The sequence below is a fragment of the Chelonia mydas genome, chromosome 5, assembly GCF_015237465.2.
Source record: "Chelonia mydas isolate rCheMyd1 chromosome 5, rCheMyd1.pri.v2, whole genome shotgun sequence".
In the NCBI taxonomy this organism is placed as follows: Eukaryota; Metazoa; Chordata; order Testudines; family Cheloniidae; genus Chelonia; species Chelonia mydas.
Window position 1 is genome coordinate 48,759,710 of NC_051245.2, and position 18,733 is coordinate 48,778,442.

Genomic DNA, 18,733 nt, shown 5'->3' on the forward strand with positions numbered 1-18,733 from the left:
AGAACCAGAAGAGGTGTTCTAAGTGGAAACCCCACAACAACACTGAAGCTACTGGCCTAGGATCCACAGGATTTGCCAGCTCTAACAGCTTCTTCCTCATTCACTCTTTGAGACTGTTGCTAACTTCACATAGCAGGAAGTCACCAGATAAACCCTGAAAAGTCGCTAGATGTAGCTGTTTAAGCACTCAAAAGGAGTCAAAATGTCACTGAACAAAATTTCCAGAGAATTTTATATACATATACACACACACGGGTGAGCAGAGTCACAAAATCATTCACAAGCACCTCAATAGTATTAATAAAATACATTCCATGCTCTCTTCTTACGACATTCTGTTGCACACCAGAAGCAACTACACCAGTACACTGTCATCATCATGAGGGCACCCAGTGCTCATTAGGAAGGAAACTGCAGCCCTCTGCTCATTGGGAAGGATGCTCTGTACAGGGCAGCCAGGTTGGCTGGAGTTGGTTAATTTCAGTTGAGCCTCCCTTTCTTGCCAGCCTGGATTTGAGCCAACAGGTTAGTGAAAGGGAGGGCCCAGAGCCAGGGGTAAGAGGGCATTCGCCTGACCTCAGCTCAGAGCTGCAGAGAGCCAAGAAAGTAGTTTTAAAAACAAAAATCAGCTAGCAGAGCCTCTTCCCCCCACTTCCAGGGTTTAATTTCTGAGAACAGTAGGGCAGCTAACCCCAGGCCAAGCCAGGGGAAGGTGTAAAGGGGAAGCAAAATCAAGCTACCTCCACCTTTGATCCTCTAGTGAGGGCTTCATCCCTGGAGGAAAGGTGACCACTCCCCTACCCCACTGGGGCACACGGTCCTGTCTCATCCCACCCCATCTTCCATCCATGCAGCTCTCCTCGTTGGCTAACCTGCCTCCTCTGCCCAGCCCACTTCATTAGCTATCTTTCCCTGCATCACAGGGTGTGCTACCTACTACGGAGCAGCAAGAAAGAACACACTTGGGTAAAAACAAGTCCTGGCTAATATGCTGCTCTCTCCAAAGTGCACCTGGCTTCAGCAAAGTATTTAATTAGCCTCCACAAACTTCTTTTCCTCCGCTGCAGATTATAGTGATCTCAGCCCAAGAAGCCCTGGAATGTGATTCCTTCTGAGGACATGCTCAATTGGGACATAATGTCATTGACTCGGCGTGCAACAGAATGTAGTAAGAGGAGCATGGAATGGATTTTATTAACAGTATTGAACTGCTTGTGAATGATTTTGTGACTACATATATTGGTGACTTCTTTCTCTGAATATCACCGTAATTGGCAGTGAAAGTAGCTAGATTTGTCACTGGTCACTTTGACACTTATTTTCTCACTTGGGAAACCAAAAAGTCACTAAACCTAGTGACAAAGTAGCTAAATTGGCAACACTGTCAGAATCTTGGATCGTCCTACTCCTTTCAAGTTTTATTGCAGGGTATATAATATGACCCTGCATCAAATAAGCCTTTCAAGCCTACTACTACCTTCATATTTTAAAATAAATTTTAACATTTAATATGACCTGTGTTTAATTACATGTGTTTGAATGCCCAACACAAGAGCAACAAGGTAATCAGCCCATATTAATAAGAAAACAAAAATCAATTTAAAGTGCCTTAAGTTTGTAGTAGCTGGCTCATGCTCCACTGGAACACCTTATTAAGCACCATGGTGCGATAGGACAGCAATCTCAGCGACTTGCTGAAGCAGGCCCATAAATGTTATCAAGTGGCATTTTTATTATATAGCACTGTTCCGCAAGCTATATTAAAAGAGGTTTTTACAAAACTGCATCATATAATAAAAACTGTAAAAAGCCACCACTTACTAGGGCCAACACCAGCAGAGTACATCTTTAATGTATGGCATATGCTGGAGTGTCACAGCACAGCAGACAGCTATTAATTCCATTTTAAGCAAACTGAATGAAAAGAAATGAAACCTAAATGGAAAAAAAATTAAAATAAGTTATACCTTAGATATTTTCTTTCCCTTCCTATTGGGAGCATTCAGTATATGAAAGCTCCCTTTGATTAAACACCCTTCATCAAACATTTAAAATGACAAAAAGTTAAAAATATGGGATGCAGTCAAGTCATCTTAAGACTGCATTAATATCTTTGGTAGCTAAAATTACAATTTACTTATCACTATTTATGCTATTTGCTTAGCATTTCTCACCTTGATGAAATTACGCAAGCTAATTTCACTTTTGTTTAGTCAGCTTCTAATCATTTCAATTTTCACCAACCACTCACCAACACAACTGTTTAAAAACACTGCAACAGAAATTTAAGTTTATAGGTATATGCTATCAGACTTATTTGGGGAGGGTTGTTGTTTTTTTACTAATTTAGGAGGGGGTTTTTTGTTTTTGTTTTTTTTTTTACTAATTTAGAAATTGAGACAAGTTGAACAAGATAGTATCCCTTTAATAATCTAAAAATACCTTATTTAATCAAGGAGACAACTTAAAAACCACAATTTACAACTAACATGATTACTGTAACTGAAAGTTTTAACAGGTTTCAGAGTAACAGCCGTGTTAGTCTGTATTCGTAAAAAGAAAAGGAGTACTTGTGGCACCTTAGAGACTAACCAGTTTATTTGAGCATGAGCTTTCGTGAGCTACAGCTCACTTCATCGGATGCATAGCATATCGTGGAAACTGCAGAAGACATTATATACACACAGAGACCATGAAACAAAACTTCCTCCCACCTCACTCCCCCGCTGGCAACAGCTTATCTAAAGTGATCCTCAAGTAGAGCCATTTCCAGCACAAATCCAGGTTTTCTCACCCTTCCCCCCCCCCCCCACACACATACAAACTCACTCTCCTGCTGGCAACAGCCCATCTCCCTTTGAAACCCCTCTTTATAATGCGCATGATAATCAAGGTGGGTCACCTCCAGCACTAATCCAGGTTTTCTCACCCCCCCCACACACCCCCCTTTTTCCAAAAGTTTTAAGAGTCTCTATTTTAAATTTGGGCATTTACTTTATACTCAGAATACTATCAAATGCACACTCAGTTTCCCATTTGTGTATAGATCTTTCACAGAGCAAAAGGCGAGAAATGAAACATCTTAAAATGGAAAAATGGTTATAAATAAGGCTACAATTTTTTCATGGAGGTCACAGAAGTCACTCTGACTTCAGCCCTGGTGGTGGGAGCTACAGGTTCCCTTGCCGCCCACGGCAGACAGAGGTAGAGGGACCCTGGAGCTCCCAGCCGCCACGGGTGGACCCCTGCAGCTGCCCAGCCGCCATGGGCAGCGGGGGAACCCCGGCAGACAAGCTCCCCATTTTGTCACAGATATTTTTAGTAAAAGTTATCAACAGGTCACGGGCTTCCATGAATTTTTCTTTATTGCCCATGACTTTTACTAAAAATATACATTACAAAAATCTTAGCCTTATTTATAAAAATCACAGGAGCTCACAAAGGAACACAGCACCTGAAATAAACTACATTTAATTTATAAATAAAATTAGAAGTACTCTTAATTTGACCAAAAAGCCTTAAAGTAACCAGTTTTTTTGGAGTGGGGAGAAAGAATGCAGAGAGCGGGTGTTAAATCTAATACCTTGAAAGTATCAAGAATGTCACGTATGTCTACCTGTTTTTTTCTGAAAGGCTTCCTACATATCTCAGTATTTTGTATCTTCATGAAAGGAGAAGGGGATGATGAATCTTAACAAAAACATTTTCCTGCCCAAGGTTTTGCTGGTCTGAATAATCACTCCACTTCTATAGTCGTTGGAGACTTTCAGAGTGCACAAAATCAGAACTGCTAATATAAAAATACAAGCAATGCAAAAAGTACTTGGTTGGGTTTTTTTTTTTTTTTTTGTTTTTTTCAAGTATCAAAGAAACAAACAAAAAAATCAATTTTTCCTTGGCAGGTGACCTTCCCTGGTTTACCATATAACAATTAACTCTTTCAAAAGTCTTCCTTGCAAACAAAGTACTGTTTTCACAGTGTGGAAAACCTGAACTTTCATCCATAGATTGAAGAGGCCAATAGAAATATGCTTGCCAGCGACTACCGCCACCAGATTATGCTTGTTCCATTATCTATGAAGGCACTAGGACATGAAACAGGGCCCCTCTCCCCCAGATCCACCACGCATACACAAAAGATGGGGGCACTCTGACAGAGATGCTGGTACCACATGTCCTGCTAAATGAGCCTCCTCCCTTCTTCCATGGCTGACTCCCGAGAAAAGAGCGGACTAGAGACATCACAGAGTTTAGCCCCGCCAGGCAGGGCTGGGGGTGGAGCAGCATTTCTCAACTAGAAACCCTGTGTCAAGCCTGCCCCCAGCCCTGTTGGCGGGATCCACCCACGCCCTCTATGGAAAGAGGCCTGTGCACGGCCGTAGGCAGCCCTCCAGGAAGGCGAGCTCCGCGCTGCTGCAGCTGGGGGCTGGCAGAGGCCCAGCGTGGGATAACCCGGGAAAGTGGGAGACACCAGAGCGGCATGGCCCGGCCAAGGCTTTAAAAAGAAAAGCTCCACTTAGCTCCCGGCTTGCAACAGGTGCTCGGGCCGGGGGCCAGGAGGGGGAGGTGAGTAACATTACCGCCCACGGGTTCCCTCGGCGGTTCAAACCCCGCGCCACTGCCGCCCACCTCAGCGCCTGGGCGGGGGTTGGGCCAACAGCGCCCCCCAGCTCGCTGGCCTCTCCAGCCGCTCGCAGCGCTGTGGCGGCTCCCTCCTCATCGAGCGGGGCCTGAAACCCGGAGAAGCCACCGCTCCCTCTCCCCTTCCCCGGGAGCTTCGCCGCGCCCCTCACGCCCCGGCTCCCCAAACCCGGGAAGCCCCTATCCGTCCTTCCCCCGCGGGACCGAAGAAGAAGCGGAGCCGGAACCCGTGGAAAGAGCGAACTGCGCCTGAGTGGCTCGGCCTCGGCGCGGCAGGCAGCGACCCCGGCTCTGCGGTAGGCCCCGGACCCGGCCAAGGATACTTGTTGCACCGCTCTCTGCGTGGTGGTGTCCGGGGACTGCGACTCCTTGAGCAGCTGCAGGATCTGCTGGAGCCCCTGCTCGTCGGGTTTCCACTCATACTCCATTTTGGGTCGCTGCAAAACACAGACAACAGGCGGCCGCGATTACTAGCGCTACAGGCCTGAGCGCAGGGGAGGCTGCGCCCGGAGCGCGGCCCGTTCTCCCCCCAGCGCGCGCGCACACACGGAACGGCGGACCCGCGCGCGCCGCGGCCTCCCCCCGGCCGCCGCCGCCCTGATAGAGCTGCAGCTGGCCCAGGCGAGCGGCACGGACCTGCTCCTAGCCCCGGCCACCGCCGCCTGCCCTGCGTGCGCTGAGCGGACTGAGTCACTCACGCCGAATTTGCAGGCTGGCCCTAAAAGTGACGCCTCCCCCTGGGTCTTAGCGTCCGCCCGTCAGCCCGGCCGGCTCAGCCTTTCTGCCTGCGCCCGCGGCAGCAGTCACCGCAGCCTCTAGCCTCAAGTTCTGAGTGCAGCTCTCTCTCTCTCTCTCTCAGCCGGAGGGAGTCAATAAAACAGTTGATTTAAACCCCATGATCTATCAGGCAGCGTTGCTGGATCATATTAAAGAAGTTGAGTACTTGTGGCACCTTAGAGACTAACCAATTTATTTGAGCATGAGCTTTTGTGAGCTACAGGGGATGCATCCGATGAAGTGAGCTGTAGCTCACGAAAGCTCATGCTCAAATAAATTGGTTAGTCTCTAAGGTGCCACAAGTACTCCTTTTCTTTTTGCGAATACAGACTAACACGGCTGTTACGCTGAAACCTGTCATTGAAGAAGTTCTGTATTAAAATCACAAATGAGTTTGATTCCTCATAGTTTAAATTCCAGGGTATTACTAATTAAAAAGTCTCTTGGTTTTTGGTACTGTTTCTCTCCCTCTCTGTGTGAAACTTGCAGCTGCTAATTGTGTTAGTATATCCTAAGATAGAGTCTGTTCTCAAAGCAATTCTTTGTAACAACTACTACTCACACAGAGAGAGAGTCAAAGCAATACTCTGTAACAACAGAAACAGCACCCAGAGATTCCCCGCCCTTCTGTTGTATTCATCTCGCTTTGTTAACAATTGTGATTAAAATAGAGATAGAGGATGTATGTGGATGGATGCCTGGTGTGGATAATAACTGAATGATCAGGGAGGTGCCAGCCTAAGAATCCAGTGTCCATCGGCTGAAGAAGGCGTCAAGTGGAAATAACCAGAGGACCCCCCGGAGGGCAGACTGGAATCTACCCAACAGCCTCAAGAATGGGAGAACCAAAGAACAAGATAACATCTGGCAGCACGGAGCCGTCAGGAATGTGCCATCTGCTGATTGATTCAGCAACAGCATGATGAAGCAATTCCCATAGACTGGCATAGGAAGAAATTCCTATCAAAATGGACTCTAGAAAGTGAGAACTTCGGGGTCTGATTCTGCAAACCAACTTCCAGGAGCATCAGATGAACATCTGACAAGGCCCTGGTCCCTCCTCATGTCCAGACCACCTGGCCAATGGCTTGGCATGAGCAACTCTAAGGCTGGTAACTATGATAACAACCTTGCAGAACCTGTGTGTGTGTGTGTATGAATGAATGAATGAATGTATGAATAAATATGAAATTGAATGGAATGTTATAGCTATAACTAACTGCTTACTATGATTCTTTCTGGATTCACAATAAATGTGGCATTTTGCCTTTTCCCCTTTAATAAGATCCTGCTGGTTTTTATTTTATTGGTATAACAGCATTAATGGATGCACCTCAGCGCAATGTCCAGCAGCAGGGGCGTGGCTTAACTCATGTCACACACTCAGCGACCTGTGAAGGCAGCACCCCTTTCTCCTCCACAGAGTGATGGTCACGCAGCGCTTTCCCTAAGCGCCTCAGCACCACCCCATACACATTCCACCCAATAGAGCCAAGAGAGTGATAACAACACTTCCGATCCCTCCCACCCCAAAAACCTGAGAGAGCAACAGAAGCAATTGCTTCACAGACCTGAAAACACTGCAGTTATGCAGGAGTGTATATTCTGAACAGCGGCAGCAGGGACTAAGGCCCCATCCATTTAGGTGTGAAGTCACTTAAGCAAGCCAATGGGAGATGCAGAGGGGGGATTCTAACTACCCCCCCTCAGAGATAGGTGTATATTGCTGCTCAGTGATCCACAAATGGGACTCCCTCTCTTGGAGCCAGATGGCTTAGGCACCTAAGGCCTTTCATGTAATAAGTTAGCATCCCACACCACCCAAAGAGCCAGAGGAGGAACAGGTGATAATGGCATCCACCTTATAATTTTTAGCCCATTGATTAGAGCACTCATCTGGGATGTGGAAGACCCAGGTTCAGTTCCTCCCTCAGACAACGGGGGCGGGGAGGGGGAAGAGGATTTGAACAGGGCAAGGTCTAACTCTAACCACTGAGCTATGGGATATTCTGATGGGGAAAGGGTTCCCTCCATCTCTCCTGCTGAAGTTGTTCTACAGTTACTAGATAATGAAAGAGTGATTGGAGCAGATGAATTGGCTCCTAGGTCTTCCTCCCAAATAGATGCTTTAACCACTGGACAGTAGAACCATTCTTGCTCTCCGGCCCAATGACTTCCATTATTGATGCAATCTTCAATTTTAGCAGCCTTTCATAGGCAAACAAATTATTTCTCTCCCCCCGCCAGAAACTCCTCTTCTAATTTTATTTCTGTAAAACTGAGCCATAATAAGATATTTTAGTGTACTACATCAGTGAAATGGGAATCCTTTAGTTCAGTTCTAGTCAGCTAAACTTTTCCCCCCAGAGCACAGGGACATTTATTTGTAATATATATTTTAGTAATGAGGTGTCAAACACCTAGTCCACAGGCAAGATCTAGCCCACTTTATGTATTTATGTAGCCCATTCAAATTCTGAAGGCTCATAGGCTATGTCTACACTAGCACTTTTGTCAGTATAACTTATGTCGCCCAGGAGTGTGAAAAAAACATATGCTGAATGACGTAAGTTACACCGACAGAAGCACCAGTGTGGAAAGCACTATGTTGGCTGGAGACACTCTTGTTGGGGGCAGTTTAATTATGTCAATGGGAGAGCTCTCTCCTGTCAGTATAGAGCGGCTATATGGGAGATCTTACAGCGGCACAGCTGTAAGCTCTCTAGCATAAACAGGACCTAAGGCACTGATTCTCAACCTGCAGCACAATCAGCACAAAGCTGCAGCCCATGTGACATCCTCAGGGCCATAGAGGTAGTATTGGATGCGGCCCACATAACGCACTGTGGGCCATATATGCAGTCCACAATGGTATACAGGTTGAGAACCACTGGCCTATGGGCGTGTCTTCACTACTGGGGAGATCAATGCTGCTGCAATCGATGCAGCGGGTGTCGATTTAGCGGGTCTAGTGAAGACCCGCTAAATCGACAGCAGAACGCTCTTCAATCGACTCCAGTACTCCAGCTCCCCGAGAAGAGTAAGGTAAGTCGACCAGAGAGCGTCTCCCGTCAATGCAGCACAGTGAAGATACCAGGGTAAGTCAACCTAAGCTACATAACTTAAGTACAGGTTTCAGAGTAACAGCCGTGTTAGTCTGTATTCACAAAAAGAAAAGGAGTACTTGTGGCACCTTAGAGATTAACCAATTTATTTGAGCATATACATCCGATGAAGTGAGCTGTAGCTCACGAAAGCTTATGCTCAAATAAATTGGTTAGTCTCTAAGGTGCCACAAGTACTCCTTTTCTTATAACTTAAGTAGCATAACTTACATCTACTTAACCCAGTAGTGAAGACAAGCCCTAAGTGTATGTCTACTCTACAGGGACTATATTGACATAGCTGCAGTGCTGTAGCTATGCCAGCATAACCCCGTAAAACAGACACAGCCTACACTGCTAAAAGGGGATTTTCCATTGCTGTAGCAACACCATTTCCCCAAGCAATAGTAGCAAGATCAACAGAAGCATTATTCCACTGACACAGCTGCATCTATACTGGCGTTAGATCAGCATAGTTATGTCAGCCAGGGTGATGGAGTTTTCACATCCCTGACTGATGTAGCTATGTTGACCTAAATTTTAAGTGTAGGTCAAGTATAAGCTTTCATTAAAAAAAAAAAGTTTGACGCCTTAATTACTCCTGGGGGAATTCTGTGCCACTATGTTAATGAAGAATTCATGTCCCCCACAGATTTCTTTGCTTCCTTGCACAAAAATGACTTTCTCATGAAGAAGCAAAGGAAGGCAAGAGCGGTCACGCACCCCTCTCCAGCAATGCGGGCACCTTGTTTTGGGAACCCGGAGCAGCCAGTGGAGAGGTAAATCACTGCAGAGCTGGGGACACCCCGGGCGGTGGCTCCTACCCTGCGCCAGGCTCAGCTGCTAGTCCTAGCTGGGCAATGGAGGATGGGACTCCCTCTTCCCCAGCAAGGTGAGGCTGGGGGCTGGTCAGACCCATCCCCAAAAACCTTCCCGGCTGCAGGAAACTCTGTAAACCCCCCTCCACCACATCCTAATATCCCTGTCCGCCCAACCCCTGTGCATCTGAACCCCCCCATACCCAGAACTCCACACCGAGCCTCACTCCCCCCACATCCAGAACCCCTCCAAGCCCCCCGCACCTGCACCCCCAATCCTGCTGCCTCACCCCCAACATCCGGGACCCCCCAACACCAGATCCACCTGCTGAGCCTCAACCCCTGCAAACAGAGCCCCCCACATTTGAATCGACACCCAGCCTAGCCTCACCCCCTGCACCGGGACCCTCCCCGCTGAGCCCCTCCCCTGCATTCAGACCCCTCCCCTGCACCCAGACCACCCCCTACTGAGCCCCCCACATTCAGACCCCCACCATGACAAGCCCCACCCACCCCACACCTGGACCATCCCTATGAGCCCCCTGCAACCAAACCCCCACCCCACTAAACCCCAACCAGCTGCATCTGGCCCCCACCCCATCAAGCCCCACTCCTTCAGCACCCGGACCCCTCCGTTGTCCCCCATCCCCCCACACCCAGACCCCCCCTGCTGAGCCTCAACCACCTTCACCGGGACCCCCTCCCCCACAAAGTCCTATTGCCCCTGCCCCTGGAACCCCCCCAACCACAGGCACCGACTTTCCAATGTGCCAAGAGGTGCTCAATCCCTGGGTCTACCCCAGGCCCTGCCCCCACTCCACCTCTTCTCCCCCAAGGCACCACCCATGCCCCACGTCTTCCCCCTCTCCCCTGAGAACACCCTGACCTCACTCCTCCCTCCCAGAGCCTCCTGCACACCGTGAAACAGATGACAGACACAGGGAGGGAGGAGGAGGCACTGATCAGCGAGGCCCACCAGCAGGCAGGAGGTGCTGGGGGGAGCGGGGGGAGCTTATGGGGGGCTGCCCCGGAGCACCCATGGAGTTGGCGCCGATGCCCCCAATGAGCCCCTGTGCATCCAGATCCCCCGCACATCTGGTCCGCCATTGAGCCACCCACACCCAGATTACCCCACCCAGAACCCTCTCACCCCAAACCAAGCCCCTCCATACTTGGATCCTGCTGGGCTGACCTGCCTGCTCATACCTAGTGCACCTGGTGCAGAGGAGCACGGCCCCGGAGGTGTTTCTGGGGCAGACCCAGCCCTTGCGCTGTGTTAGGGTTGGGTGCAGCTTCATCACTGACTCTGTGTCCAGGGGAGCTGCAAGGTGATCTCCCACTTCCATACAGCCAGTGTCCTGTGCTTCCCACTGCCATGCTGGAACCTCCACATTTATTGACAATTAAAATTTACAGAATTTTAGAACATATTGTTTGCAGAATATTTATTTTTTTGGCACAGAATTCCCTCAGGAGTACTTAATGTCAGTCATCCAAAGGAGAACTGAGTGTAACTGATTCAGAATGGTCTTTCTGAGACAACAGGTAGCCTAACACAAAGGCAATGAGTGGTGTGAATGACCCCAACCCCTTTTAATAACATTGAAGTGTTAATTTTAAATCTTATCTATGAGATTTTTACATCTTCATTAACTATTTCACAACTGATCATTGTATAATATGATGTGGTGAGAGTGAAAACCACAAGAGGGGCTGGGAATTAGGTCTTGGTGCACAGGAGGAAATACAGATGAAGCGAGAAGAGAAACAGAGAAGAAGATTGAGATGGAAGAAAAACATAGAACAGAAATAACAATAGTCCTAGTAGTCCTAATAGTCATGTAATGTTTAAGAAAAGCTTTGTAAATGAGTTCCAATAGTTCGTGGATTAAGGACCCAATCTTATGGAGTTCCAGGGGCTTCTGTGTAGATTATTTAGGTTAATCTTTCTATCTGTCCAATGGGACTCAGTGCTCAGTCTAGAAGATACCATCAGAGATGCTTAGTTTTGCAGTTCTCAAACTGTGGATTTGTGTCTCCAGAGATAACATGCTTGTTAACAGCAAAAATGTTTTAAATAAATAAATAAATAAATAATATATAGCGGTGAGAAATAACAGACCTAAACGCTATTGTCCCTCTGCAAATTTGTGTACACACAGTCAATCCCTTACCTCTCTAAAAGTGCAAAGTTTCAAAAAGTTTAATGAATAGAAGATTGCTGGGGGCAGAATAGATCTGGACAAGGAGAAGAAGTCTGGAGATAAATGTGAGAAGGGAGGGACAGGCAGTAGAAACAAAAGTGAAACTGTTTGAGCAGCATATTCCAGAAGTATTGAGGTCTTTCTGAGTGTAGCCTTCATTGATTTGAGATCTACCATACTATTCTCTCACTAGAAGGGAAAACCTATAACGGCAGCAGGCCGTAAAAGAGACCCAGTTTGGGAATATTTTAATGAAGTTCCTCTACCTGTGGGTAAGACAGGCATGCGTGCAAAATGCAAACAGAGCAACACAGAAATGTAAGGCCTGGTTTCCCTAATGAAACAACATCATGAGAAGTGTTCCTTCTCAGGAGGAAGCTGCGTTGAGAGAGCTCTCCTGCCGGCAAAATAAAACTGCCCCCAATGAGCAGTGGTAGCTTTGTCAGCAAGAGAGCATCTCCCGCCAACAAAGTGCTGTCCACACCGGTGCTTTTTTTCATACCCCTGACTGACAGAAGTTTTACAGACAAAAGTGCTGTGTAGACATAGGGCATGGCTATACTTGCAGATGTAGAGCACTTTGTGTTAAACCGCCTTCGGAGAGCGCAGTAGGGAAAGCGCTGCAGTCTGTCCACACTGACAGGAACAAGCGCACTGGCATGGCCATATCTGCGGCACTTGCAGCGGCACTGGCAGCAATGCATTATGGGCAGCTATCCCACAGAGCACCTCTTCACATTCTGGTGCTGTAGCTTGTGGGAAAGGGGCAGGAGGGCGGGACATTCTGGGTCCTGTCCCAACACCTCATGATGCATCGGTTCACATCCCAGCAATCCCTTTGCTTCCATCCACATTTGGCGCCATCTTTCCACGTTTTTTGTACTGTGCGCTCTGTCTTCCCTTTCGGTCTGCGGAAATGGAGCCCAAACTTCTGAGGAGTATGCTGACAAGTCTCGTCAGCACGTCACATTTGGCAGTCGAGTTATTCCTTATGATCCAAAGTGACAGTGAGGGCTCCAACGATGATAGCGACTCGAGTAACACATATGACACGAGTTTGCTTGTGGCATTCACGGACCTGCTGACCACCACGGAACACTCTTTTTGAGCTCGGGAAACAAGCACTGAGTGATGGGATCTCATTGTCATGCAAGTCTGGGATGACAAGCAGTGGCTGCAGAACTTTCGGATGAGAGAAGCCACTTTCATGGGACTGTGTGAGGAGCTCACCCCCACCCTCCGGCGCAAGGACACGAGATTGAGAGCTGTCCTGACGGTGGAGAAGCGGGTGGGTATTGCAATCTGGAAGCTGGCAACTCCAGACAGCTACCGATCGATCGCTAACCAGTTTGGAGTGGGAAAGTCGACCGCTGGAATCGTGTTGATGCAAGTTTGCAGGGCCATTAATTGCATCCTGCTCAGAAGAACCATGACTCCGGGTAACATGCAGGACATTGTGGATGACTTTGCACAAATGGGTTTCCCTAACTGAGGAGGGGCGATAGATGGCACACATATTCCAGATCTGGCACCAGACCACCTAGCCTCAGAGTCCGTTAATTGGAAGGGCTGTTTCTCTATGGTTCTCCAGGCGCTTGTGGATCACAGTGGGCGTTTCATTGACATTGACGCAGGCTGGCCCGGAAAGGTGCATGACGCATGCATCTTTCCAAACACTGGCCTGTTCAGGAAGCTGCAAGCTGGGACTTTTTTTCCCAGACCAGAAGATCACCGTAGGGAAAGTTGAAATGCCCATTGTGATCCTTGGAGACCCCGCTTACCCTTTAATGCCATGGCTCATGAAACCCTACACAAGGAGCCTTGACAGCAGCAAGGAGTGATTCAACAACAGGCTGAGCCCATGCAGGATGACTGTGGAGTGTGCTTTTGGCCGTTTAAAGGGCCACTCGCACTCTCTGTATGGGAAGCTGGACCTGGCCGATGACAGCATCCCTGCAGTTATAACTGCGTGCTGTACCCTCCATAACATTTGTGAAGGAAAGGGTGAACGATTCACTTAGGCAGGGAACTCGGAGGTTCAACACCTGGAGGCTGAATTTGAACAGCCAGAGAGCAGGGCTATTAGAGGGGCCCAGCGCGGGGGCTGCAAGGATCAGGCATGCCTTGATGCTGAAAGCCACCAGTGATGTCTGGTGCCCTGCACAGGAGTGAAGTGCAGTGATTCCAACATTAGTAGGAATCTGTGTTTGCTACGCTGACTTGCAGTGCCTGTTTCTTTCCTGGGCTAACATATCTTTTACTTTATGCAATAATAAAGAATGTTTTCAAAGCCAAAAAATCCCTTTATTGAAAAGAAACACAACTGCCTGGGAAACAGAAAAGGCAAGGGGGTGGAGTGGAGAACGGTACAATCATAGATTTGCGTATGTCCTGTTATCATATTCAGCCTTCCTGTCTGGAGTGCTGTGCAATGAGTGCTGCACTTCAGGCTGGCTATACTGCATGGTGATGGGGGTGGGTGAGTGCAGTGGGCAAGGGTCGTAGTTTTCAGGGCTGGGTGGTGAAGCTACGGGTGTTGGAGGCAGCTAGTGGCGGTAAGAACCCAGATGTTGGGGAAAGTGGATTGGAGGTGACATGGGGGCACAAGGGAAAGAGTTTTGGGACAAGGGCCGAAGGGGGGGTCGGGCACGGTAGTGCTCCACCTGCATGGCTATGAGCGCCAGAATCGAGTCTGCTTGGCGCTCCATAATGCTTATCAGCCGATCCGTGCTTCGCTGACGGAGTACTTTTGTGCCAGCGCTACTCATTCTGCTGGCGGATCCTCCTTTCACTGTCCCGCCACTCCTGCACTTTTCGATTTTCATTACTTGAATGCTGCATTACTTCATGCAACGTCTTCCTTGCTTCTACGCGGCCTCTTTCTGATTCTTTGCAGTCTTTCGGCCGGTGATAACACGGACAGCTGAGATCTCAAGGTTGCATCTGTAAAGGCAAAATGCAACACTTAACAGAGGCAGCATTGTTCACACCAGACAGAGCAATGCTTGCCCCGTACTTAAGGGCAAGCATAGTCTACACAATAGCATAAATTGTCCATCCCAAAGCGAGCGCACATAACCCACAGGAGCCCCAAAATGGTGAGTAAGCCACAGGGTCAAGCGTGACTGATTGTTTCACGGCTGTACTGTCCTCTGGGTTTCTGTGCCTTGGGGAGAGCCAACTGTAGCATGGGGCCCCTATACTGAACACTGTCCCCACATTTTCCACAGGAGTTCGTCCTGGAAGATATCTCGCTGCTGAGGGTGACCTGGGAAACAAGGGAGGGTCTTCTATTGCAATGCGGATTCCGTCCTGGCCCATATGCAGCTTGCCTATGTGCAGCAGTGGTCCCCCCGCCTCTCACAGCACAGTGGCATGGACAAGTTAGCCTTACTAGGACAAGGAAAACAGTGGCTCTCCCGAGAAACCTGCACAAGCGCATTGCCCAAGTTCTGGATGAGACCTTTGAAGAGATCACTGAGGCCGATTACCATGATGTGAGAGAGCACATCAATGCCCTATTCTGCACCTAGGCATGCATGCAGCCCTAACCCTCCTCATCCCAAGAGCCCTCCCCAAATAACTTCCTTCCCAAAATAAAAGCCGCTTACCGGGAACCTCCTCTGGTGTTCATCCTTCCCCAAGCACCGGCCTCCGCGACTGGCTACCTTCCTTCTGGCTTGAGAACAGCTCCTGGCTGCATGCATCTAGGGATTCCAGGGTGTCTTCCTCCGCCTCACCACCCTCGCTCCCGCTTTGCTGCTCCTCCTCCTCCTCCTCCCACCTTGTTGAACTGGGCTCTGAAGTGTCCATGGTGGTACTCGGAGTGGAGGTGGGGTCACCCCCAAGTATCACGTCCAGCTCTTTGCAGAAACGGCAGGTTGCGGGGGCAGCACCGGAGCAGCTGTTTGCCTTGCGGGCTTTGCGGTAGGCATTCCACAGCTCCTTCACTTTAACCCTGCACTGCAGTGCGTCCCAGTCATGGCCCCTTTCCATCATGTCCCTTGATATCGGCCAGAAGGTATCATAATTCCTACGGCTGGAGCCTAGCTGGGACTAGACAGCTTCCTCCCCCCAAACACTGATGAGGTCCAGCACCTCGCCATTGCTCCATACTGGGGATTGCCTGGTGCGTGGAGGCATGGTCACCTGGAAAGATTCGCTGAAAGCACTCCATGCCTGGCTGAGCAAACAGGAAGGGGAATTTCAAAATTCCCAGAGAATTTAAAGGGCGAGTCTGACGGTTGGTCACCTGAGGGCAGGGCAGTAGAGTTCAAAGTGATGACCAGAGTGGCATTGTGGGACACTTCTGGAGGCCGATCAGAGCACACTAACAGACCAGGGCATCCACACTGGCGGAGCGGCACTCCAGCGGGGGCGCACAAAACGTTATTCCACTCGTTGAGGTGGAATACCAGGAGCGGACCAGCCACGGAGTCAGAGGGCTTTACGTGCCTTGCCAGTGTGAACGGGTAGTGAGCTAGTGCACCCGGGGCTCTTTTAATGCGCTGTAACTCCCAAGTGTAGACAAGCCCATAGCCTTAGAGGAATAAGTCTTCCTCACTGAGGGCTTTCTGCCTTGTAAAAGGGATTGTTCCCTACAAGTGCAAGAAATCCTGTCTGTAGTAGAGCTCTACAAATAACTGATTTTTCACTTCTCTCGCAGTTCCAAATTAAAGAAAAAAATCAGGTCAAACTGAAACCAGAATTTTTAGCAAATAAAAAAAAAATCAGAAAAATTTCATGTGGGGTATTTTTTAATACAAGCAAAGGAAATGGAGAGCTAGGTTCACAAAAAACCAATGAGATGATCTCCTTAGACCAATCAGGCCTGTGGTTAGGGCACTCATCTGGGATGTGGCAGAACCAAGTCTGAATCCCCACTCTGGGACAGAGTCTTGAACGCAGTTCTCCCCCAGTCTAGATGAGTGCCCTAACCACTTGGCTATTCTGGTCTGCGGGTTTTTTTGGTCTCTCCTTCTGAGCTGTTGCACTTTGAATAAACAATTAAATATTCACTGGAGCAGAGACTGGCAGTGGAACTTGGGTGTTCCCCTTCCCTGGTGAGTATCTTAACCACTGAGCTACAGTCTCATTCTCACTCTCTCTCTTTCACTTTTTGGCCCAGTGACTATTCAATATTTTATACTGGTGTGTATTTGATTAGCCAATTATTGAGATATGAATAGATATGGATGCCTTTTCTCCTGAGATGTGCTGCTACTACTGCTAGGCATTTTGTCAAGACTCTCGGTGCTGTGGAGAGAATGAAAGAAAAGACCCTCTACTGATAGTGATTGGGCCCCACTCAGAATCACAGATACTACCTGTGGGATATGAAAGTATGCGTCCTGCAGGTCAAAAGCTAATCTTGAGCCTGAAGGGAGAGGTTATTGGAAGCAAATGTTACCATCTTGCATTTGTAATGGCAGAAATATATGTTGTCTTCTCAGGTCTAGGACTGGATGAAGACCACTTTTTTGCTTTGAGACAAAGAAGTATCACAAGTAGAAGCCTCTTTTCTGTACTCCCAGAGGTACCTCTTCTCTGGCTCCTAGTAAAAATGGAGAAGCCACTTCTTTTAGTTGGCTTTGTGAGAAGGGCTCCTGAAGGAGGACAAGGAAAGAGAGTTGGTAGGAGCTAAGCAGTGAAACTGGATGGCATAGCCCTGCATATCTACTTCATCACCCATCTGTCCATTGTTATAAAAGACCAAGTCTGATGGAAAGGGGCAAGGCAACACTCAAAATAGGGATCGCCTCTTGAGGGGTTACACTGTGGGTCTCAACCCTCATGTCAAAAATGCTGCCTGGAAGCTGGTAAGAACACACCTTTGGTCAAGAAAGGAAACAGTTTCTTCTGGAATATCTAGGCTTCTTCCTAGGTTGGTATTCAGAAGATCTATTCGGGAGGTAGGTATGCATCTTCTGCCTAGACTGCCCTTGATACTTAAAGGGCTTGCAGTTCAGGGCTGATGTGTATATGGCCAAAGAGTATAGTGTAGTCCTGAAATCTCTGGAGGTAATTCAAGCTGTTGGTACATTCACTGAACAGTTATGTTCCCTCAAAGCACAGTTATGTTCCCTCAGTAGTGTTTTGCATCTCTTCATGGATGCCTTAAGCTTGTGGCTATGAAGCTACAAGCAGCACATGGTCACAGCATTGGCCATGGATCTGGCTGCTGTGTCCAAGGCTGTTCGTAGTGATATTTTGGCTACTAGCTGGCATTCCTTAATGATGTATTTCAGCTCCTTTATGACATCTTGTGGAAGGTTGTATATGAAAAGAGACACCCGCCTCATGTGAGGTAATTATGTTTTGCAAGGAGAACCTAGTAACTAGTGGTTCATGACTGTAGCAATGCTGAGAAACAGGCCTCTCTCCCAAAAAACTCCAGTTTCTTGGGGTGGTCGTTAGCTTTGGGAGTGCTTTTTGCCTGCTTAGATTATTTATGCACAGCAGAGACAAGTGTGTATAGGAGCCAAGGAACCCTAGGTGGATGGGTGCACATAAATCTTGTCAAATCCCTAAAGGCAGGGGTGGGCAAACTTTTTGGCCTGAGGGCCACATCGGGGTTCCGAAACTGTATGGAGGGCCAGGTGTAGTGTATTAAATTTCTCCCCATAGGAATGTGCTACTTATGGTGTACTACTTACGGCTGCCAGTCCTGGTGCTCTGAGTGGTATGGTAAGGGGGCGAGAAGCAGGGGGGTTGGATAAGGGGCGGGGGTCCCAGGGGACAGACAGGGAGCAGGGGGGGTTGGATAGGAGGTGGAGTCCGGAATGGGGGGGCGGTTAGCGGAAGGGCATCCCGGGAGGGGGCAGTCAGGGGACAAGGAGCAGGGGGTTTGGATGGGTCAGGGATTCTGAGGGGGGTGGTCAGGGAGCAGGAAGTGGGAAGGGGATAGGGGGCGCAGACCAGGCTGTTTGGGGAGGCACAGCCTTCCCTACCCAGGTGTAGCGTATTAAATTGCTCCCCGTAGGAATGTGCTACCTACCATAAGTAGCACATTCCTATGGGGAGCAATTTAATACACTACACCCCATGGCTTTTGCAGCCAGGCTGCCCGGGACCTCGCCACCCAGATCACTGGCAGCACGGCGAGGCTGCAGGGGAGAGAGGCTAGCCTTCCCAGCTGGGAGCTCAAGGGCTGGGCAGGACGGTCCCGCGGGCCGGATTTGGCCTGTGG

General features: G+C 48.7%; 1 protein-coding gene across 5 annotated transcripts in view; it reads right to left on the reverse strand.

The window, feature by feature from the left end:
* The window catches only part of TNPO1 (transportin 1), a 164,362-nt gene that overhangs the window by 119,880 nt on the left and 25,749 nt on the right, over positions 1–18,733 (reverse strand). For 2 of the 5 annotated variants that reach the window (XM_037903052.2, XM_037903057.2), the window contains exon 2: positions 4,965–5,078. In XM_037903052.2, coding sequence (XP_037758980.1) covers positions 4,965–5,078 — 114 coding nt within the window. Of the gene's footprint in view, positions 1–1,821; positions 1,936–3,616; positions 5,402–18,733 lie in introns of those variants that run through there. The other 3 variants (XM_037903053.2, XM_043546212.1, XM_037903058.2) reach the window with 3 other exon arrangements.